Source organism: Lampris incognitus, chromosome 21 (assembly GCF_029633865.1).
Source record: "Lampris incognitus isolate fLamInc1 chromosome 21, fLamInc1.hap2, whole genome shotgun sequence".
Classification (NCBI taxonomy): domain Eukaryota; kingdom Metazoa; phylum Chordata; class Actinopteri; order Lampriformes; family Lampridae; genus Lampris; species Lampris incognitus.
Window position 1 is genome coordinate 15,318,078 of NC_079231.1, and position 19,870 is coordinate 15,337,947.

The window sequence follows — 19,870 nt, forward strand, 5'->3', positions numbered from 1 at the left end:
CCCTTACATAGACACTGATTTTTTATTTTATTTTATTGATCTCTAAATATTTTTCCTCTTTTTTTTTTTGGACACCTTGTGTCCAATCTTTGTGTGCAAAGATCACACTAACCCATGAGTTGGGATTTATACTTCCGGTGTCTCTGTGGCGTAAAATTGACCACAGACTGCCTGCTGGCAGAAATTGTGTCGGCTGCCCAGCGAGGCTGGCCTGTCCAGCGTCTTATCAGGAAACAGCGGAGATTTAAGAGCCTGCTAATTTCAATAGCAGACCTCTGGATAGACCACTCAACATGTCACATCCTATTTAACAAACAATACGTCTTCCGCCTCCACATGTAGGCAGACCGGCCCAGTTGGGCTCTCGAGGTCACATAGCAACAAATCAGTTTGTATTTTACTAATTCAAATGTTTTATTAAATTTGTACAGCGTGCTGCAAGTAAACAAACATATAATGATCGACATACTTATATACAGACAAACCTCACAAAAAGCAACAAAAAAGACAGTAATCATTTATGTGACTCTAGTGACACCCAGAGGTAGATCTTGGTAGTGCAATATTATTTTAGGTCAGTTAAAACTATACCAGCAAACTATACATCCCTTTTATAGGTAGGACGTGTAAAAGGGGGATTCTCCATTCAAAGCTTGATTCTGATTTATATGACGATGAATGAAGACCAAGTACGGTAGCTGTCCTTAAGTCTGCCCACCGAGGAGAGTGGCATAAATAATAAATGCTCGCAATAAACATGGAGGCTGTGGCAACAATCTGAATCTGCCAAACCAATTCTTTAATCTTCAATCTGTAATTGCTTGATCAATATAGTCCATTCAGGGTCAAATTGGTGCAAGATCATTGAGTCAGACTCTCTTCCTGTGTGTGTGTGTGTGTGTGTGTGTGTTTGCATGCGTGCGTGTGTGTGTGTCTGTGTGTGTGTAGGCTCCCAGAGTACCAACAGAGGATAGGGGGGTTCTTTCTGGGTTTGATGCCCCAGATGAAAACTCTCTACATGGCCTACTGCTCGAACCACCCCTCGGCTGTCCATGTGCTCACACAACACAGGTACAGTGAGTCAGTAAGGGTTTGTGTCCACATTTGCCTGCGTGTATCAAAAAAATGAAACAAATTAAAAAAAATGTGTCATGCTAGAAAAATAACAATATTGGCATTTATTGTGTCAAAAGAAAAAACATTACGCTTGTCACACAGCATGAGCAAGAGCATCACATTCTGTGTGTGTGTGAAAAAAAAACCTAACAAATACCTCAGACCAAGACCTTAAAAGTATTCAATCACTGCTTTGTTCTTGAAAATATATACATACATTCTTTTTGGTCAGACTTTATTATTCTGTATCTAGAAATTGAATATTGAATTTAAACACTAGCCTTGTTTTAGCGTTTGTCCATATGTAGTCAGGATTAATGTGTTCATGAGTGTGTCTATGTGTGAGATTTTGCATGCGTGCATGTGATTTGGTGTGTATTTATGTTTGTATTCCTTTGTGTTTGTGTGTGTGTGTGTGTGTGCATTTTTTTATGTCTGTCTTTGTGCAACATTTAATAAATTTGTATGTGTTTATTTTTGTCTATTGACCTGTGTGCGTGCGTGTGTGTGTGTTTATAGTGAGGAGCTGGGCGAGTACATGGAGTCCAAGGGAGCGCCCAGTCCCGGGATCTTGAACTTGACCACCGGCCTCAGTAAACCATTCACCAGACTGGACCGATACCCGACCCTGCTTAAAGAACTGGACAGACACATGGAGGTGTGACCTTATCTCTGTTTGTGACCATCCATCTCCATTTGTCTCTGTCTGTCTCTCTCTGGGGTATGCTTGTGTGGCAGATGGATGGAACTGTGTTTGTGTTTATTCATCAGTAAATGTGTGTGTGTGTGTGTGTGTGTGTAAATGTGGATATATTAAACTCAACATCATCATATTGCATCACATTCATGCGCTGAAACGAGCATCAATGATGCAAGCACCAGTAACTTGATATGCATTATTATTAGTATTGTTAGTATTATTAATTAAGTGATACATGCAATTAAACTGCCCTGCACAAAATGAATGGACAAGAAATACCCTGTATAGGCTGTAAAATCAAGTGTAAACTGTGGTCTTATAACTCAACGGCAACAGCACACATCTCATTTCTTTTTGTCCTCATCTCTAATAGGTCAGTTACTTGAATATTACAATGTAAATGAAAACAGACGTTATGATTTACGACAATATTGATGAAACTATTTATATGAAGACTTTTACTTGAAGGAAGTAGTCCCAACCATATTCATGTTGATGGTATGTCATTTATATATATTTTTTATTTTTAATGTTTTGTATTCCCTATGTCTCACCTCAGGACCACCACCCTGACCGACCAGACCTGCATACCTCGATGACGGCCTTCAAAACCCTCTCCGTAAGTTGCATATGGACACACATACACACACACATCTAACAATTTGATAATATTTAAATTAATTACTGGACTGGTAAAATAAAGAAATCATCCTGACTGACTTGACTGTTATCTGTGAATTTATGACCCAGTAGCAGCTGACTGGTCTTGTTCACATCCCTTGTCTAAATATCATCTCAGTAAATGTATTCAGGGTTAATCGTGGATTTACAACTACAATTAATTATTGTACTCAACCTCTGTTTCGACGATTGCAAATTTGGAATTTTTGTCATCTGTGTGTGTCTGTGTATGTGGGCGTGTGTGTGTGTGTGTCTTCATATGTTTCTGCTCTGTTTCTGTTGTCACTAGGTTCAGTGTCAGGAGGTGAGGAAGAGGAAGGAGTTGGAGTTGCAGATTCTGACGGAGCCAATCAGAAACTGGGAGGGAGACGACATTAAAACCCTGGGTCCGGTTCTCCACATGGCCCTGACCACCGTCTACACGCACAGCTGTCAGGTAAATCCAGAACCAGAACCTCCGTAAATGACCTGGTCAGGATGCCGTGAGAAGCCGCAGAGAGAGAGTCTGCACAACCGTCTTTGTTAAGGATCGTTTGTGGATTGTAACACTCTTGTGTAATTAACTACAGTTACATTTCTGTGAACACATTTTTTCGTCTGTCTTGCATCCACTGGCTGACTTGGTAGAAAACCCCACATAGAGAATATAACTGACACAAGTGACTTGGTAGAAAGCCCCACATAGAGAATATAACTGACACAAGTGACTTGGTAGAAAGCCCCACAGAGAATATGACTGACATAAGTGACTTGGTAGAAAGCCCCACATAGAGAATATAACTGACACAAGTGACTTGGTAGAAAGCCCCACATAGAGAATATAACTGACACAAGTGACTTGGTAGAAAGCCCCACATAGAGAATATAACTGACACAAGTGACTTGGTAGAAAGCCCCACATAGAGAATATAACTGACACAAGTGACTTGGTAGAAAGCCCCACATAGAGAATATAACTGACACAAGTGACTTGGTAGAAAGCCCCACAGAGAATATGACTGACACAAGTGACTTGGTAGAAAGCCCCACATAGAGAATATAACTGACACAAGTGACTTGGTAGAAAGCCCCACATAGAGAAAAAACTGACACAAGTGACTTGGTAGAAAGCCCCACATAGAGAATATAACTGACACAAGTGACTTGGTAGAAAGCCCCACATAGAGAATATGACTGACACAAGTGACTTGGTAGAAAGCCCCACATAGAGAAAAAACTGACACAAGTGACTTGGTAGAAAGTCCCACACAGAGAATATGACTGACACAAGTGACTTGGTAGAAAGCCCCACATAGAGAAAAAACTGACACAAGTGACTTGGTAGAAAGCCCCACATAGAGAATATAACTGACACAAGTGACTTGGTAGAAAGCCCCACACAGAGAATATAACTGACACAAGTGACTTGGTAGAAAGCCCCACATAGAGAATATAACTGACACAAGTGACTTGGTAGAAAGTCCCACACAGAGAATATGACTGACACAAGTGACTTGGTAGAAAGCCCCACATAGAGAAAAAACTGACACAAGTGACTTGGTAGAAAGCCCCACACAGAGAATATAACTGACACAAGTGACTTGGTAGAAAGTCCCACACAGAGAATATAACTGACACAAGTGCAACATTCGACTTAAAAAAACAACTTAGATTATGTAAAGATTTCTACGAGATGGCATCAAAAGACATAACCTGAGGTCATCCGGGTAGCATAGCGGTCTATTCCATTGCCTAGCAACACGGGGATCAGTGGTTCGAATCCCCGTGTTACCTCCGGCTTGGACGGGCGATCCTACAGACACGATTGGCCACGTTTGCGGGTTGGAAGCCGAATGAAGGCTTGTGTTCTGGTCACTGCACTAGTGCCTCCTGTGGTTGAGGCGTTGGGGCGCCTGTTCGGGGGGGGACTTGGGGGGAATAGCTTGATCCTCCCACACACTACGTCCCCCTGGCGAAACTCCTCACTGTCAGGTGAAAAGAAGCGGCGGGCGACTCCACATGTATTAGAGGAGGCATGTGGTAGTCCGCAGCCCTCCCCAGATCGACAGAGGGGGTGGAACAGTGACCGGGATGGCTCAGAAGAGTGGGGTAATTGGCCGGATACAATTGGGGAGAAAAAGGGGGAGAACCCCCACCCCCCCAAAAAAAAGACATAACCTAAATATATGATTATAAGAACGTTTATTAAAAAAAATGCCCAGAAGGACGTTGGAAAGTGGCCGTCTGGTTTAGTGTCTCTGTGGTGCCAACACAGCTTGGTGTACAATTTGGTTATTCGACAGAGCCAACAGTAAAGGTTCAGATTTTTGTGCCCAGAGATGGCGGAGTAGTTTTCGCCGCCGGCTCTGAACTCACAAAGTGTTGTAATGTCGACAAGCGGAGAGGCAACTTATCAGATTGCTGTATCTGTGTGTTTTGAGTGGCAACTACAGTGGTAATTTTCCCTGAGAGCCTTGTGCAACACATTAGTCAATTGTATTATTTCATTTTACTTATCTTTCATCAAAGGGACAATCCGTCGGAGATGAGATGGATTTACTACTGGCAATACCCGTGAAAACAAGTGGTCTTGGAGGCTGAATATTGCTGTGCACTCGGGAGAATTTACTGCTGCTGTGAAATCTGGACTATTCAGTCCTGAAACTGGACGATTGTTAATGACAAAGCAGTGTGGCACGGGCCGCAATCAGCGGGACAGATTGCCCAAGAGGAAGCCAGGGGGAAGGGGGGGAGTTAGGCAGAGACTGAAGCGACTTACTGCTACACATGTATGTCCGCTGCCCACCTCTATCATGCTCGCTAATGTGCAATCTTTATGCATCAAACTGGATGAATTAAAGGAAACACAACATGTCAGCGGGCACATAAGAAGGCCAGTCTAGTTTGACTTACAAAGATCTGGCTTGATAACTTGATCGCCGTCTCTGAACTCTCTCTGGATGGCTTCGGGACCCCACTCAGATTAGATCAGGACACTGAGAGCAGCCAGAACAGTCACGGGGGGGGGACTTACATATGTACATAGACAGGGCATGGAGTCAGACTGCTAATGTTGAGGATTGCTGCTGTACACCTGATAGAGCTGCTAGCCGTGACGTTTAGACCCAAGTATCTCCCACGAGAATTCGGTGAGCTTGCTTTAGTCCTTGTTTACATTCCACCATTTGGCAACATCACACACGTGTCAGAGGCCATAGCCTTGTGTGTTCACCGTATTGAATGTGCATCCCCAGACTCCCCTATCCTCATCCTTGGGGGGGATTTCAATGGCTGTAGCCTGAACAAAACACTCCCAACTTATCAGCAATATATCACATGTGCCACCGGGGGGATAAAACAGTTGACCTCTGTTATGGCAATGCCCCCCCCCTCTTTCCTCCCCAACTGTATCCGGCCAATTACCCCACTCTTCCGAGCCGTCCCGATCTCTGTTCCACCCCCTCTGCCAATCCGGGGAGGGCTACAGACATGCTTCCTCCGATACATGTGGAGTCGCCAGCCGCTTCTTTTCGCCTGACAGTGAGGAGTTTTGCCAGGGGGACGTAGCACGTGGAAGGATCACGCTATTCCCCCCTCCCCCCTGAACAGGTGCCCCAACCAACCAGAGGAGGTGCTAGTGCAGCGACCAGGACACATACCCACATCTGGCTCCCCACCCGCAGACACGGCCAATTGTGTCTGGAGTGACACCCGACCAAGCTGGAGGTAACATGGGGATTCGAATAGGCGGTCCACGTGTTGGTAGGCAACGGAATAGACCGCTACACCACCCGGACGCCCCTACAGGGCTGTTTTGACTACAGAGTGGGAGGTGCTAACTCGGGGGCTAAAGGAGGCTACTGATGTTGTCACTCACTGTATCACCTTTTGTGAGAAGATGATAGTCCACACAACAACTGTCAAGGTATTTTCTAACAATAAGCCCTGGATCACAAAAGCTCTGAAAGCCACACTCAATGAAAAGGAAATAGCATTTATCTCAGGAAATAGAGCTGAGTCCAGACTCATTCAGAACAAGCTGAACAAACAAATAAAAGGCCAAGATAGCGTACAGGGTTGAGAAGCTTTTCGAGGAAGGTAGGCCAGGCATGCGAGGCGTTAAATCAGTGGCTGGCCTCCCTAATAATTCAACCATACTCAGTATTGAAGCAAAGGGCTGATTCAACATGGCAGAGAACCTGAACAACTTCTACTGCAGGTTTGACCAGCATAACTTTACACTGGAGAGGGAGAAGCTAATATTTGGACTGGCTACCATGTCACTCGCCATTGCAAACCTGGAACTGCAGCCTGGGGAGGTAGAATACACCCTGAAGAGGATAAACCCAAACAAAACACCTGGGCCTGACTGGATGTATGGGCATCTGTTGAAGGCCTGCTGTAGCCAACTGTGGTGTTCTCTGCAAGCTGTTAATCACTCCCTGGTAAAGCACTCAATCCCTACTATATAGAGATCCTCTATTATTTGTCCAGTCACCAAAAAAGCAACACCTGTGATAACAACTATCGAGTAGTAGCCTTAATATCTCTGGTAATGAAAAGCTTTGAGAGGTTTGTTCCTTCCTAATTACAGAAGGAACTAGGCGTGCACACTGATCCCTCTCCAGATTGCATATAAACAACATAGGGGGGGTTGATGATGATGCTGCTCTGACACTGCTGCAGGTTGTGTACATCCACCTTGAGAAGCCCAAGGCATATATTGGAACGGTCTTTGTGGACTTCTCAAGCACTTTTAACACAGTGCAAACCCACCTGATGGGACAAAAGCTGCTCTGAATGGATGTCAATCCACATCTGATCTTCTGGATCCATTTTATTCTGACAGGGAGACACCAAGTGGTCAGAATCAACAATCAGTTCGGCTCTAATCAAACCATCTCCACATGAGTCCCACAGGGCTCTGTAATCTCACCTGTGCTCTTCACTCTGTACACCGATAACTGCAGGAGCTCAGACCCAGAAATCAAACACATTTTACAGACATCAAATTTGACAGACATCAGATACTTTGATGACATAGTCGTTATGGATACCACTAATTCTGAAGGGCAGCTACAAGCTGAGATGGACTCATTCTCAAAGTGCTGTACTGGGAATTGCCTTGACCTCAATGCCTCTAAGACCAAGGAGCTGGTCATTGATTTTCATCATGGACAGGTCACCATCTCTACACTGGTGGGTCAATGCCCAGGCCATAAAGAGAGCAGAGACATACAAATACCTCGGCACCACAATAGACCACAAACTCGCCTTCAAACCTAATAGTGAAATCATCTTCTCCAAATGTCAGCAACGCCTCTTCTTTCTGAGGAACCTCTGTGAACTCCAGGTACACCAATCAGTTCTAATAGCGTTCTACAGGCGCTTCAGTGAATCCATCATCACCTTCAACATAAACAGCCTGGTTTATGTGGTTTGAGAAACATCCACCTTAATCCTCTCAACAAAATCATCAGAATGAGCAGCAAAATCATTAGACAGGACCTAGAACCCCACTAAGCAGCATCTACAGCAGATGGTCCAAAAGGAAAGGACCACAAATAGCCTCGGACACCTCACACGTACTACACAACCAATACAGCCTCCTACAGTCAGGCTGTGGATACACATCTCTCCCATTCAAGACCCAGCAGGCCATGTCAGGCTCTGTGCCTACTTCCATTAGACTTATTAATGCCTGAGCTATCTCGGGGCGTGACCTCGTTTATTTATTTATTACCATTGATTTGTGGACATTTTTAATCATGCCTAATATCGTGGACGTCCTAAATTGTTCTTAAACTGCACATGTATGTTGTCTACTATGTGTTTGTCGTCTGTCCGGCTATGTGTTGCAGACTGCCCACTCTTCTTTTTTTATGAAATTAATAAATAAGAATCTCAATAAAGCCTCTTTCAGAGTTGTTGGCAACACAGCCTCTTGCTCCTCCTAGGCACACAGCGCTGTGTGTGTGTGTTTAATCAGTTCTCTCCCAGTCCATGAAAAGGAGAGGGTGTTTTTTTTTTGGGGGGGGGGGGGGCAGGTGCTCCTTGTAGACCAGCTGGACCACAGTGTTAAGATGTTATGCAAGGAGGCGTTCTCTTTGTGTTTCAGGAAAAGAGCGAGCGTTATCTCCTCCTCTTCCCTCACACCCTGCTGATGGTGTCCCCCAGCTCTCGAATGAGTGGATTCATCTACCAGGTAATTTGGAATTATCCGACACACACACACACATACTTATTGTTTCTCAAGGATGACTCATAATATTGATGTGCAATGATAATAATTACAATACATTATATTAACAATTTTGAGCAGTGGTCCTTCTCTCTCTCCTCTTTCTGTTGTTCTACAATCCCTTTGTGACTGTCCTCCTAATCCATTGATTCTTTATTTTATTTTGATTTTTTTTCTCCCTACCTGCTTCCCAACACCATTGCTCTATGCTCTCGACTCACCTATGTCATATGGCGGCACAAAAGAAGCCGAGACCCATGTGACATAGGTGACTTATAAAATATGAGGTGGCTAGAAAGACGACACACTGGCGTTAAGCCAACTAGTCTCTGGGTAGACGTGTATTATTCTATATCCTGTCCATGTATTTTATATCCTTTCCACATGGACACCATCATCACTGCCCTCTACATCTACATCCTCTTTATAAATGTCAGTAGGTAAAGACAGGCTGAGAATGAGTGCGTAAGTATCTAACCTGCGTACGTATGTCTCTGTCGTTTGTCGAAGGGGAGGCTCCCGCTGTCAGGAATGCTCATCTCCAGGATCGAAGACGGAGACAACCTGAGGAATGCTTTCGAAATATCCGGTCAGCCTCCTCTCATCTCTCATTTCTGTAACCGAGAGTCTCTGTTGATAAACTTAAAAGGTTGAGACGATCGTCCTGTTATTTGAGCACCGAAACCCCCCGAATCCTGTCATTCATACCAAGTACTCGGCACACGGAGGACTTTCAAGAAGCGTTATTCGAGTGAATTTGTTGAAATTTTGCCCATCTGTGTTTCTGTGTGTGTCTTTTCTGCAGGCGGCCAGTGTGAGCGTATGCAGGTGGCGTGCGGCAGTCCACAGGACCTCCAGGATTGGCTAGATCTTCTCACGAAGCACACACACACTCTCTCCTCACACACGCCTGCCCCGGCCACACACACAGCCAAACCACTGTCCGCCTACCAAACGGTGAGTCCCTCCATCATGAAATGAATTGGCGAGTCGCTCGCCATTTCTTTGAACAAATATAACCAGTTTGGTAGTCTTCTGCTTCCGTACCTCTAGAGGAGTCATTGCATATGTTTCCACCTCTCCACTCGCTTCACTCTTTCTCTCTCCTCTGACGTCCATATCTCCTTTACCTTCTCTCTTTGCTCCTTTCATCTCTTATCTCTCTCTCCCCTTTTCTCTCTGTCTGGCGTTCCTCCCTTCTGCTCCTCCTCTCCACCACTCTCCCCCGTCTGCGTCTCATCACTTCTTCTTTGCCCTCGGATTCTAACACTCTTCATCTTCCTCCTCCTCTTCCTCTGTCCCCCCCAGTTGCCCTCCCAGCCCGCCACTCCCTCCAGGCATTTGGAGTCATGCGGAGGGGGCGGGGGTCCAGCGTACCATACGCTCCCTCACAATTCCTCCTTCGGGGCGGTCCCGGGTGTCAGCCCAATGTGGGGTCCCCTGGAGCCCCCCAACACCCCCAAACCTTGGAGCCTCAGCTGTCTGCGCCCCGCTCCTCCACTCCGGCCCTCTGCCGCTCTCTGCTATAAGGAGGTACAGCAGGGTGGGGTGGTTATGATATAATGACAGAAGGGGTTAATATACATACATATGTAATATAATCTCACATACATATACGTATGTGTACATTATCAGGTGGTATTATTTACAGTTGTCCCCAATATATATCAGTACACATGTTGGCATCCGTCATCATAGTAGAAGTCTTCAATCATCCTGCTGCGCCTGTCCCATATTTGCGCTGCAGGAAATGTTAGCAAAACAGGTTTCCTGTTTCAAATGTAAATGTTGGGAAAAGTTGACTTTATGATTTACGAGGGTAGCTGACACCTCTCAAGTCCGACGTACACAGAAACTCAAGTCTGCTGCATCTTGTACCCCCCCTGTACCTGGAAGTACTGGGAGGACCCCCCCCACCGCCTTAATCCCTTTGTCTCTGTCATTAGCCATCCAAGTGTTTTTATGCAAATTTTGTCATTTTAAAATTCCTCCAAATTCAACATTTTAGTGCTCAGTTGGGGATAAAAGTGATGATATAATTTTTATTCGATTAAAAGAAACGTGCTAAAAATGCGATGACAGTAATATGAAATGCAAATCACATGGTCAGCTGTGTCTTACAGGGAAGTTTCAGAGATGGTTTTGTGTGTGTGCCATCGGTACTGGCGGGTAACGTAATAGATGGAATTAATACAGGCCTCACTGTGTTGTGTATTGATGGAGAAGTTGGTGTTGTAGTTAGTGTATGTAGTTTTTCTGAGTTGTTGTTCTGGCTGCCGAGTGATGTCTTGTGATGCCAGTTGGCGGCCAGGACAAAACTCGGTTCACCGCTGTCCCAGAGATGAAGACACGACCAGGAACGACCGCAGGTGTTTTCCTCGGGCTATCCCTGTTGCAGATAGACAGAGCTAGGGTTGAGAATGGGTGGATTTCCCCTTTAACTTCACTTGGACAATGGCAGGCGGTGACAGATACAAGAGGAGGGAGGAGGAAATAAAAACCCTCCTTTGTCTTATATATGATAAAAAACATAGGAGTGATATTGGACAGGAAAGGGCCGTGTAATGCAGCCCTAAAGAGCAATAAGAACCACACTTCCACATCCATGAAAATCGTTTTCGTGTGTGTTTAACACACACAGCTAACTCCATGTCCCTTGTGTGTAGGACAAGAGTCCTAAGAGCGTGAAGAAGCTGCTGCCGAAGAGGAAGCCGGAGAGGAAACCGTCAGAAGAGGACTTCTCCACCAGGAAGAGTAAGCAAACGCTTAAAGATGGAAATTAATTTGTTGCAGATTGAGGGTAATAGTTGAAAAACCAGTCATCAACAGTTGCTAGCTGGCAAACCAGGCGAGGACGTCTCAGTGTGAGACCAAGCACTTAAGACTGACTCCTTACAAGTCTTCCACATTGTGCGTGATCAAATTCATTGTCTTAGTTATCCGTGTTGAAATGCATGTTTCTAGGGGGACGTTGAAATCGGTAACGCATGGGACTCGCAGTCTAAACATATTTGCAGTTTTGGACGGCACCAATCAGAGCACTGTATGAGTTCCTCTGTTAAACCTCTGTCACAGTAAACTACCGTCGATCTGATGTTATATGGTTTGATTTTATACAGTCTGTGGGTTTAAACTGCAGCCAACAAACAGACGATCAACCAATCAATCAATCTCTCTCTCTCTCTTTCTTAATTGATATGTGAATCGGTTCTGTGATGGAAAATTAAGTCTTTATTGGACGGGCTATTGTGAAGGAGTGATCTTGTTTCATATTGTTAAAAAGATGTCAAGTCCATTATATGTTAAATAAAGACTTGTTTTAAAATTCAAAATTCTGTCTGTCTCTCTATCATCAGGTACAGCAGCCCTAGAGGAGGATGCTCAGATTCTGAAGGTGATTGAGGCCTACTGTACCAGTGCCAAGACACGGCAGACACTCAACTCCAGTGAGTGCACACACACACACACACACACACACACACACAGTACTAGCTAGCCTTTTTGCTACACAATACCCCACAAACAATACACACACACACACACACACAACACATGCACACAAGCTTACATACACGATTTACACACATTGTCTCTCTCACACACACACACTCTCTACAAGCTAGCCTTTTTGCTAACCACTTTGTTGATTGTCTTCTTTCTAATTTTAACAATGTTCCTTCTCTTTCTCTCTTCTGTTGTTCTGTACTCCCTTTGTGACCTCCTCCTAATCCATCGATTCTTTATTTTATTTATTTTTTTGTTTTTTCCTCCTGCCTGCTTCCAAACACCATCGCCCCTGGCTTTCTGTGTGGTTTGTGCAAATGTGTCGGGGGATTATATGGTTTCAAATGTGTTTTTGTTTTGATTGACATTTCGTCTCAAACCATTTCTATTGTTTTCTTTCAACTTTTTTTCCACTATCCCATTTCCCCCACATGTTATGTTATATTGTTTTTCCCTGTATCCTCCAAACAACTAATTTTGGTTTACTCCTTCAAATCCCTGTCGTGTTGTTGCACTTGGTTTATCCCTTATTTTTCTATTTCAAACGTTTTGTTGGTCATGCCCATCCCCTCCCATTCAATATGGTATGTCCCAAAACGCCCCCCCCACACCTTCAATGTGGTTTGCTCCACATCGCCCTCCTCTACGTCGCTTTATGATGCAGCGTGGCAAGGCACTGACCTCATGCACAACCACGTGCTGGCAGACGCCAACCTCACTGTGCACATGGACGCGGCCGCTGGCAACCCGCCGTGTTCTGACCAATCAGAGGACTCGGATTATGACAGTATCTGGAACGCCCATAGTTACAGGACGGCCTCGGTTTCTCGTAAGACACTGCAGCCCTACTCCAAAGCCAGATAGATTATGAGCCCTGTAGTTATTCTGTGTAAAAATAAAAAGTTGAATAAAAGATTGCCTGTTGGATTGGTGTATAACTTTGTGTAGCATATCACCCTCAGTAGTTCCCACCCTAGTAGTGTTAACTACACACTGTGCCATAGGTAATGACATCCATGCAGGGGGCATAACCTTTATGCACATGGCTCATTTTCCCTATTAGTCACTACCTTTCACCCAGTCTTTCTAAAATGGCCCCTACTCCTTCCTTTATTGCCTAGTAAGCTCTAGTGGGGATGGAAATTAGTACCAGCTACCAACCACAAGTTGGTAAATTTACCATGTCAACAACTACTGACAGATAACCGAACACTGTAGGGGTTGGATTTTCATAGCTGCAGGTCAGTTAAGCTGGTGAAATAAATAGTGAAAGTGGCTGGAAGAGGTTGTAAAAAAAAAAAACAGCCACTATGGCCAGAGGACAAAAATAAAAACCTGTTTAGTTTCCTGCCCTCTGCCTTTTGTGTACTCTGTGTGTCTGCATGTACATACAATATGTGTTACAAGCATATGTATGTAATTGTGCACCTGTGTGTGTGAAATTTGTGTGCATTCTTTCAAAGTAGACACCAGACAGCACACGGTTCAAATCTGTATGACAGGAAATCGTGTGGGTTTTTTTTTAAGTGTAGATGTGTGTCTGTCTCCGTGTGTGGTTTGGATTTTACCAAGTTTGATGTGTTTTGTTCAGGTTCGAGCAGGAAAGATGTACACATATTGTTCCCAGAAAAGGAGAAGATCATCGTGGAGGAGATCAAGAGCAATGGACAGACGGTGGTGGAGGAGATGTGAGTGTGTGTGTGTGTGTGTGTGGTGGGGGGCTGGATTAGTAAATGCCAATAGACCTCTTAAGTGTGATAAGTGTGATTTCAGAACCAAATAAAGGTTGTCGGATCCAACCGTCTCAGCTCAATGTAAAAACGACGCACCGGGGTGTTGAAATAACTCCCTGTAACTATGGCCATATTGACTGCTTGAGGATTGTTCTCTGATGCGTTTCTGGAACGGCTGACTTGGATTTTCACCAGTTTTGAAGTTCCGTTAAAATATCACTAGCAATTGCATACGCCCGATATCTATCGACGTCAGCCTCATGATGCAACATCTGCACTATAATTCATAATTCTAGTAAAATAAGTCTTAGTAGGACCTTGGTGTCCTGATGATCAATTCCCAGTCCAGTCCTGTTAATTCTTGCCACCGTCTTAACAAAGTTGACAACAAATTCTCCATTTTCCTTCCCAACACACGGACGTCTCAGTCAGACATAGTGAAGCCATCAAGTGTTGAGCTTCGGCTGGTGAACTAAAGTGGATTTGCTTTGTTTCTGCAGGAGTTTGGTGGACACGGTATACAGTCTCAAGGACGAGCTTCAAGAGCTCAAACAGGTGAGTCTGTTATATTTTTAATTTGTTTATTTTTTTCTGTATTAGGAACCCGTACCGGTCATTTGTTGCATATTACTAAAGAGGACATACTGTATTCACCTTTTAACTCCATGTGTTATTTCACAATAACATCGTTCTTCTCGTAGTGTCTCTAGGTGGCCCAGATGACCGGATTAATTTATACGGATGTGGAGTTCACAAATAATTGCGTTTTCACTTTAGCTGTCTTGTAGCTCAGACTGCCACAAACCACCTAGCAGATTTTTTTTTTTAATCAATATTCAGTGTTTTTCAACATTTTTGCGTCTGCCTGTCTGTTATGTGTTTTTTTGCTATGTCTAGAAACACGGTATTGGGGACACCAGCCCCGCATAAACTGTACAGTAATGGGATGCTGTTAGCTGATCACCAGCTTAGTTAAAGTATCCTACTTATTCCCCTGCAGTATTAAAAATATGTTCATAAGTCATGAGCCCTTAACAGTTCTGTCTTTTGGGTAGAACTTGCTTGTAAAAGCTAACACTTGGGGGCAGCACGGTGGCGCAGTGGTTAGCACGGTCGCCTCACAGCAAGAAGGTCCTGGGTTCGAGCCCCGGGGTAGTCCAACCTTGGGGCTCGTCTCGGGTCACCCTGGAGTTCGTATATTCTCCCTGTGTCTGTGTGGGTTTCCTCCCACAGTCCAAAGACATGTAGGTCAGGTGAATCGGTCATACTAAATTGTCCCTAGGTGTGAATATGCGTGTGTGTTGGCCTGGTGGCCTGTCCAGGGTGTCTCCCCGCCTGCCGCCCAATGACTGCCGGGATAGGCTCCAGCACCCCCGCGACCCTGAGCAGGATAAGCGGTTTGGATGGATAAACTGTCTGTATACAATGTGAAAACACCCGGTGTGGGTGTTGCTGCACTCACCAAAGACAGTTAGCTGTCAATCACAGAGAAGAACGCATACAAGGCTTTGTTGGTAAAGCATGTTTTTTGCAGGACCTTCATCACCACTCGACTCAGTTAGGACGTGACGTGTGTCACATAGTATAACAGCCATTAACATCTCAGTCTCTCCTTCACCTGTCCACAACCCCCTCCTTATGTTTTACTCATGTTTTTCTCAAAACCGCTGTTTTGACATTAAAAGCTTCCCGTTTCTCTGTCTCTCTCCCTTATCTATCTCACCCCTACTGCTCTCCTCCCCCTTCACCTCTCTCTCAAATTAGGACAACAAGAGGATGAGGAGGACGTTGGAGGAGGAGCAGAGGGCGAGGAAGGAGCTCGAGAGGATCATAAGGAGAGTTCTGAAGAACATGAACGACCCTACCTGGGATGAGACAAACCTATGAGTGTGTGCGCATGTGTGTGTTTTGACGAACACCAGAGATTAATTTCTGACCATGAAATGAAATGATTAACCACCCAGCAACCTCTGAACTGTCGATGACCTTTGAACTGAATGGTAATCTGTGGAGCAGGTTGAGGACCAAGAGAAATGCCAGCCACCCTAACACCTAAGCCATCCCGAACGACCAAAAAACTGTGAAGCCGGGGGGGGTTGCCGCCCAAGCAGGAAATTACATTACATGTGTACTCTGTCACTTCCTGTACGGCTGCTTTTTGAGCTTTCCCCGAATAGCCAAACCCAGCACTGCTTTTAGTACCGACAATAGCTTTGATTTCATGGCTCCTCACATTTCTAATCTGGAATAATGGTGAGAAAGTCTCCATCTTCCCCCACCGGTGTTAAAGGCTGGACATCCATACTTTGGTTCTGATGCAATATTGCTTCAAACAGGTCTATAATGCATCAAATATATTTCCACCTCTGCAGAGAAAGTAATTTTTTGGGTTTTCTTGTGGGCTGCTTAAGACAAAATGGGGTTTGATTATGCTCTCTGGCAATTACATGTTGAAGCTTATCCAACTGAAAACGATTTTTCTCAGTAATTTTTTACCAATGAAATGCTTTGTTTTACTGCTCAACTCGAGCAGTAGAATGAATGGTTTTTTTCACTTGCCTCCATTTCAATGTCAGATTTTGCTTTGCACACCGAGTCTTCACAGACTTGTAACTGGGAATTTTCTCATACGTATGCCTCCATCAAAGTTAAAGACCGGCTGACTTCTGAGTTCAGGTGCTTTGAGTAATACAGTTCTCCACAATCCTCCACTCCATCATCAAAAACACCACGAGAGAACCAGCCGGGGGTTTGCAAGACTTGCCATCAGAATGATTTTTCAGAAATTACATTTTATCTCTTTTTTGCATAATCCCTTCATATGCATGGCAGTTTTTTTTTTAATCTCAAGCAAACCTTAAAGCTTTTTTTGCATTATTTTGGATTTTATATTTAAATATTTCGTTGTTTGTATTCGGCCTTCCTTCATCGCATCAGGAAAATTCACATCAAAACATTGAATGAAGTGCAGTTACTGACCACGGGTCTCCAGATCTCTCTTTAACTTGTTTATCTGAACAGAAAACTGCACTGCAAAATCAAATATGCAGACTCTAATCTCGGTTAACATCCACTTCCCTGTTTTAATTTTCCCGTCAGAAGAAAGGGCCGCGCAATACAAAACGTTTTATGAATTTTTTTTTTATTGGATTGTTTCCTATTTTTATATTTGTGATCGTATTTTCCCTAATGTAACTGATTTTTATTTATGTCAATTGACTCCAGGAGACATTTAAAACACTAATCTTTTTTTACTTCGTTGATTACTCTGATTATTTGTAGAAAAAAAAACACCGATATTTCAAATGAACATCAGCCGACATGCCTTGATCAGAAAAAAAAAAAAAAAAAAAAAACAACCTTGTCACACTTTTCCTCAGCATCACTGCTTTTTCCCGTCTTCACATACAATAACATTGACTGAAAAGATGAACTTTGTTAACGTAAGATGTGTATCCAATATTTCAATTATTGACATCCTAACTTATGTATTTAAATCATATCTCCGTGTAAATGTACTGTGTTACAGATTGTGTGCTAATGAAGGTGACTATAAAAGTGATGATGACCCCCATACCCTGCACACAAACACACACCCCTATTTTATTTATTTCAAGTATCTTCTTCAGCCTGTAAATAAAACATGTCAGCTGATCTGGTTGCAAGTATGAGTCTCTTGACGGATCCAACAATGGTGTATTACAACAAGTAGGGTCTGCTGTTAGTGAAGCATGCAGCCACATGTCAATATCAGACCTGCCAACCTTGAAGAAATTTTATGAGTACTACCCCCCAACACCAACCCCCCCACGCGTGCGCACCTGACAGCCCACCACCAATGTACGCCCACCCCCGCGCGCGAGCACCTGATAGCCCACCACCAATGTACGCTCCACCGTTGCTCACCCACCACCACTGAGATACCTAACACCATAATACATAATATACTTTCACCAATCGAGAGTTATTGTCAGAACAGATGTACAAGTGTTGTACAGGAGGCATAGCCCATGGAAACTTCTAAAAGTAAACTGAGGACGTTCTTTGTAAATAAATAAATCAAAACATTAAATAAATGTGCAAAACCAGCAGTTATCAATATCAAAATCAGTTTGCTAAAAACAAACAACGAAAAAGATTCACATTTTCCATGCATAGTGAAACTAGTGCAACTTGTTGAAGGTTGCAGATTTGGCTTTTTTAAGTACTGCGTCACTGAAAGTCTCTTTGTAACACGTGCTGCCTTTGATAAAGTGAGGAAGTGTAGTGAATGGCAGGTGGGGTTGCCAGTTTGTCGAGGTAACGTAAAAGTAACTTGTGTCTCACCTCATGCGCCGCAGCTTCGCAGCGTCTCTCTCCAGCGTGTCTATTACGAGGAACGAGTCCTCCAAAATGGGGCAAAAAGGACTGCTGGGGGGGAAGAAAAGAAAGGGCGAGGGGAAAAGAAGGAAAAAACATACAATATATCCATTTCTTCTCTACTCATTTATCTTTTTAACATTGTTTTCACACACTTCCACACTTATTGCAAGGGATATTATCACTTTTATTTTCACATCTCTTGCAGGATTCAAACCTATTCCATGGCAAGATCCTAATGTACCGCCTTGGACACTCCTATAGCCTACTGCAGTGGCAGCATGCACCAAAGCAATGCATTAACTGTGTAATGAAATCATGAACGATGAAATGAAATGCATTTGATTAGTGTATTAAACATGAAGGTAAAAAGAGCAACTTAACTTATGAAAATTTGAAAAGTTTCAATATTAGACTTCTGTAAACATTTTTAGAGATTTGGTCGCAAAAAATTATACCTCTACATACATTAAAATAATGTGTAATATGTGTAAAATAATATGTAATAATATGTCCACAAAAGCAATGCAGTGGTCTTTGAAAACAGCAAATATAGCCAGAGGTGGGAGATATGCGTCTGTCCAACTCGCGCTGTTGTAATCTGAGGTGAAATGACGTCTCGTGAAAAGCAAAAAACCTCACGTTAATGCACGAGCGCTCACCAACCACCTTTCATAGTAACCGCCCTAGCAACGCTGCCACTGAAAATTCGAACGCTACCAAACAGCTGATTAGAACGCCATTGTCGCGTCATCCGGAACTTTTTCCCCGGCCGAACCGAATTTACTGTGACAGCGCAAGCCATTTTCAATATGGACTTTATATCACACGACTTGTTCGGAGTGCTGTTCGGACCTCATATGGAACTGTTTGATCTCGTTCGGAATGTAATAGGTCTTGTTCGGACCTATTGTTAGATGTTAGGACCTCGGAGGCAGTCCAGAAACCGCTGGGTGGCGGCTAGGTAGCACAGAGGTTATGAGTTCAAAGCCACCAATTAGCACTCTTTTGCAACACTGACAAGGTTATGGGTTCTAGACCAGCATTCATCATTCCACCCATAGTTTGAAAGTGAATAAATATCCAAAGGGAATACTGAACTAGTTCATGATAATGAAGAGAGTCAGTGGCTCAGTGGTTAGAGCCCCTGGCAGAGGTCATGGGTTCGAAGCTACGAGTTAGCACTCTTTTGCAACATTGACAAGGTTATGGGTTCTAGACCAGCATTTATCATTCCACCCGTTTTGAAAGTGAATATCCAAAGGAAATACTGAAATAGTCCATGGTAATGGATAAAGCGAAAGGACTTGGTGGCTCACTGGTTGGAGTCCCTGCCAGATATCGCAAAGGTTGTGGGTTCTAGACCAGCGTATGTCATTCCACCCATGTTTTGAACGTGACTATCCAAAGGGAATAATAAAATAGTCCATGGCGTTGGAGAGAGTCAGAGGATTTGGTGTCTCAGTGGTTAGAGCCCCTGTCAGAGATCATGGTGTTTATGGGTTCTAGACCAGCGTTTATCATTCCACCCATATTTTGAAAGGGAATACTGAAATA

At 43.8% G+C, this 19,870-nt stretch overlaps 1 protein-coding gene across 2 annotated transcripts in view; it reads left to right on the forward strand.

The window, feature by feature from the left end:
• The window catches only part of arhgef7b (Rho guanine nucleotide exchange factor (GEF) 7b), a 34,835-nt gene extending 17,227 nt beyond the window's left edge, over nucleotides 1-17,608 (forward strand). The window contains exons 9-22 of one of the 2 annotated variants that reach the window (XM_056301609.1): nucleotides 949-1,071; nucleotides 1,636-1,774; nucleotides 2,376-2,435; nucleotides 2,787-2,933; nucleotides 8,595-8,681; nucleotides 9,228-9,306; nucleotides 9,523-9,674; nucleotides 10,026-10,250; nucleotides 11,384-11,471; nucleotides 12,074-12,163; nucleotides 12,886-13,050; nucleotides 13,813-13,909; nucleotides 14,455-14,509; nucleotides 15,719-17,608. In XM_056301609.1, coding sequence (XP_056157584.1) covers nucleotides 949-1,071; nucleotides 1,636-1,774; nucleotides 2,376-2,435; nucleotides 2,787-2,933; nucleotides 8,595-8,681; nucleotides 9,228-9,306; nucleotides 9,523-9,674; nucleotides 10,026-10,250; nucleotides 11,384-11,471; nucleotides 12,074-12,163; nucleotides 12,886-13,050; nucleotides 13,813-13,909; nucleotides 14,455-14,509; nucleotides 15,719-15,841 — 1,630 coding nt within the window. In that variant the 3' untranslated portion in view covers nucleotides 15,842-17,608. The remainder of the gene's footprint in view (nucleotides 1-948; nucleotides 1,072-1,635; nucleotides 1,775-2,375; nucleotides 2,436-2,786; nucleotides 2,934-8,594; nucleotides 8,682-9,227; nucleotides 9,307-9,522; nucleotides 9,675-10,025; nucleotides 10,251-11,383; nucleotides 11,472-12,073; nucleotides 12,164-12,885; nucleotides 13,051-13,812; nucleotides 13,910-14,454; nucleotides 14,510-15,718) is intronic. The other variant, XM_056301607.1, reaches the window with a different exon arrangement.
• Nucleotides 17,609-19,870: the final 2,262 nt, after the last annotated feature.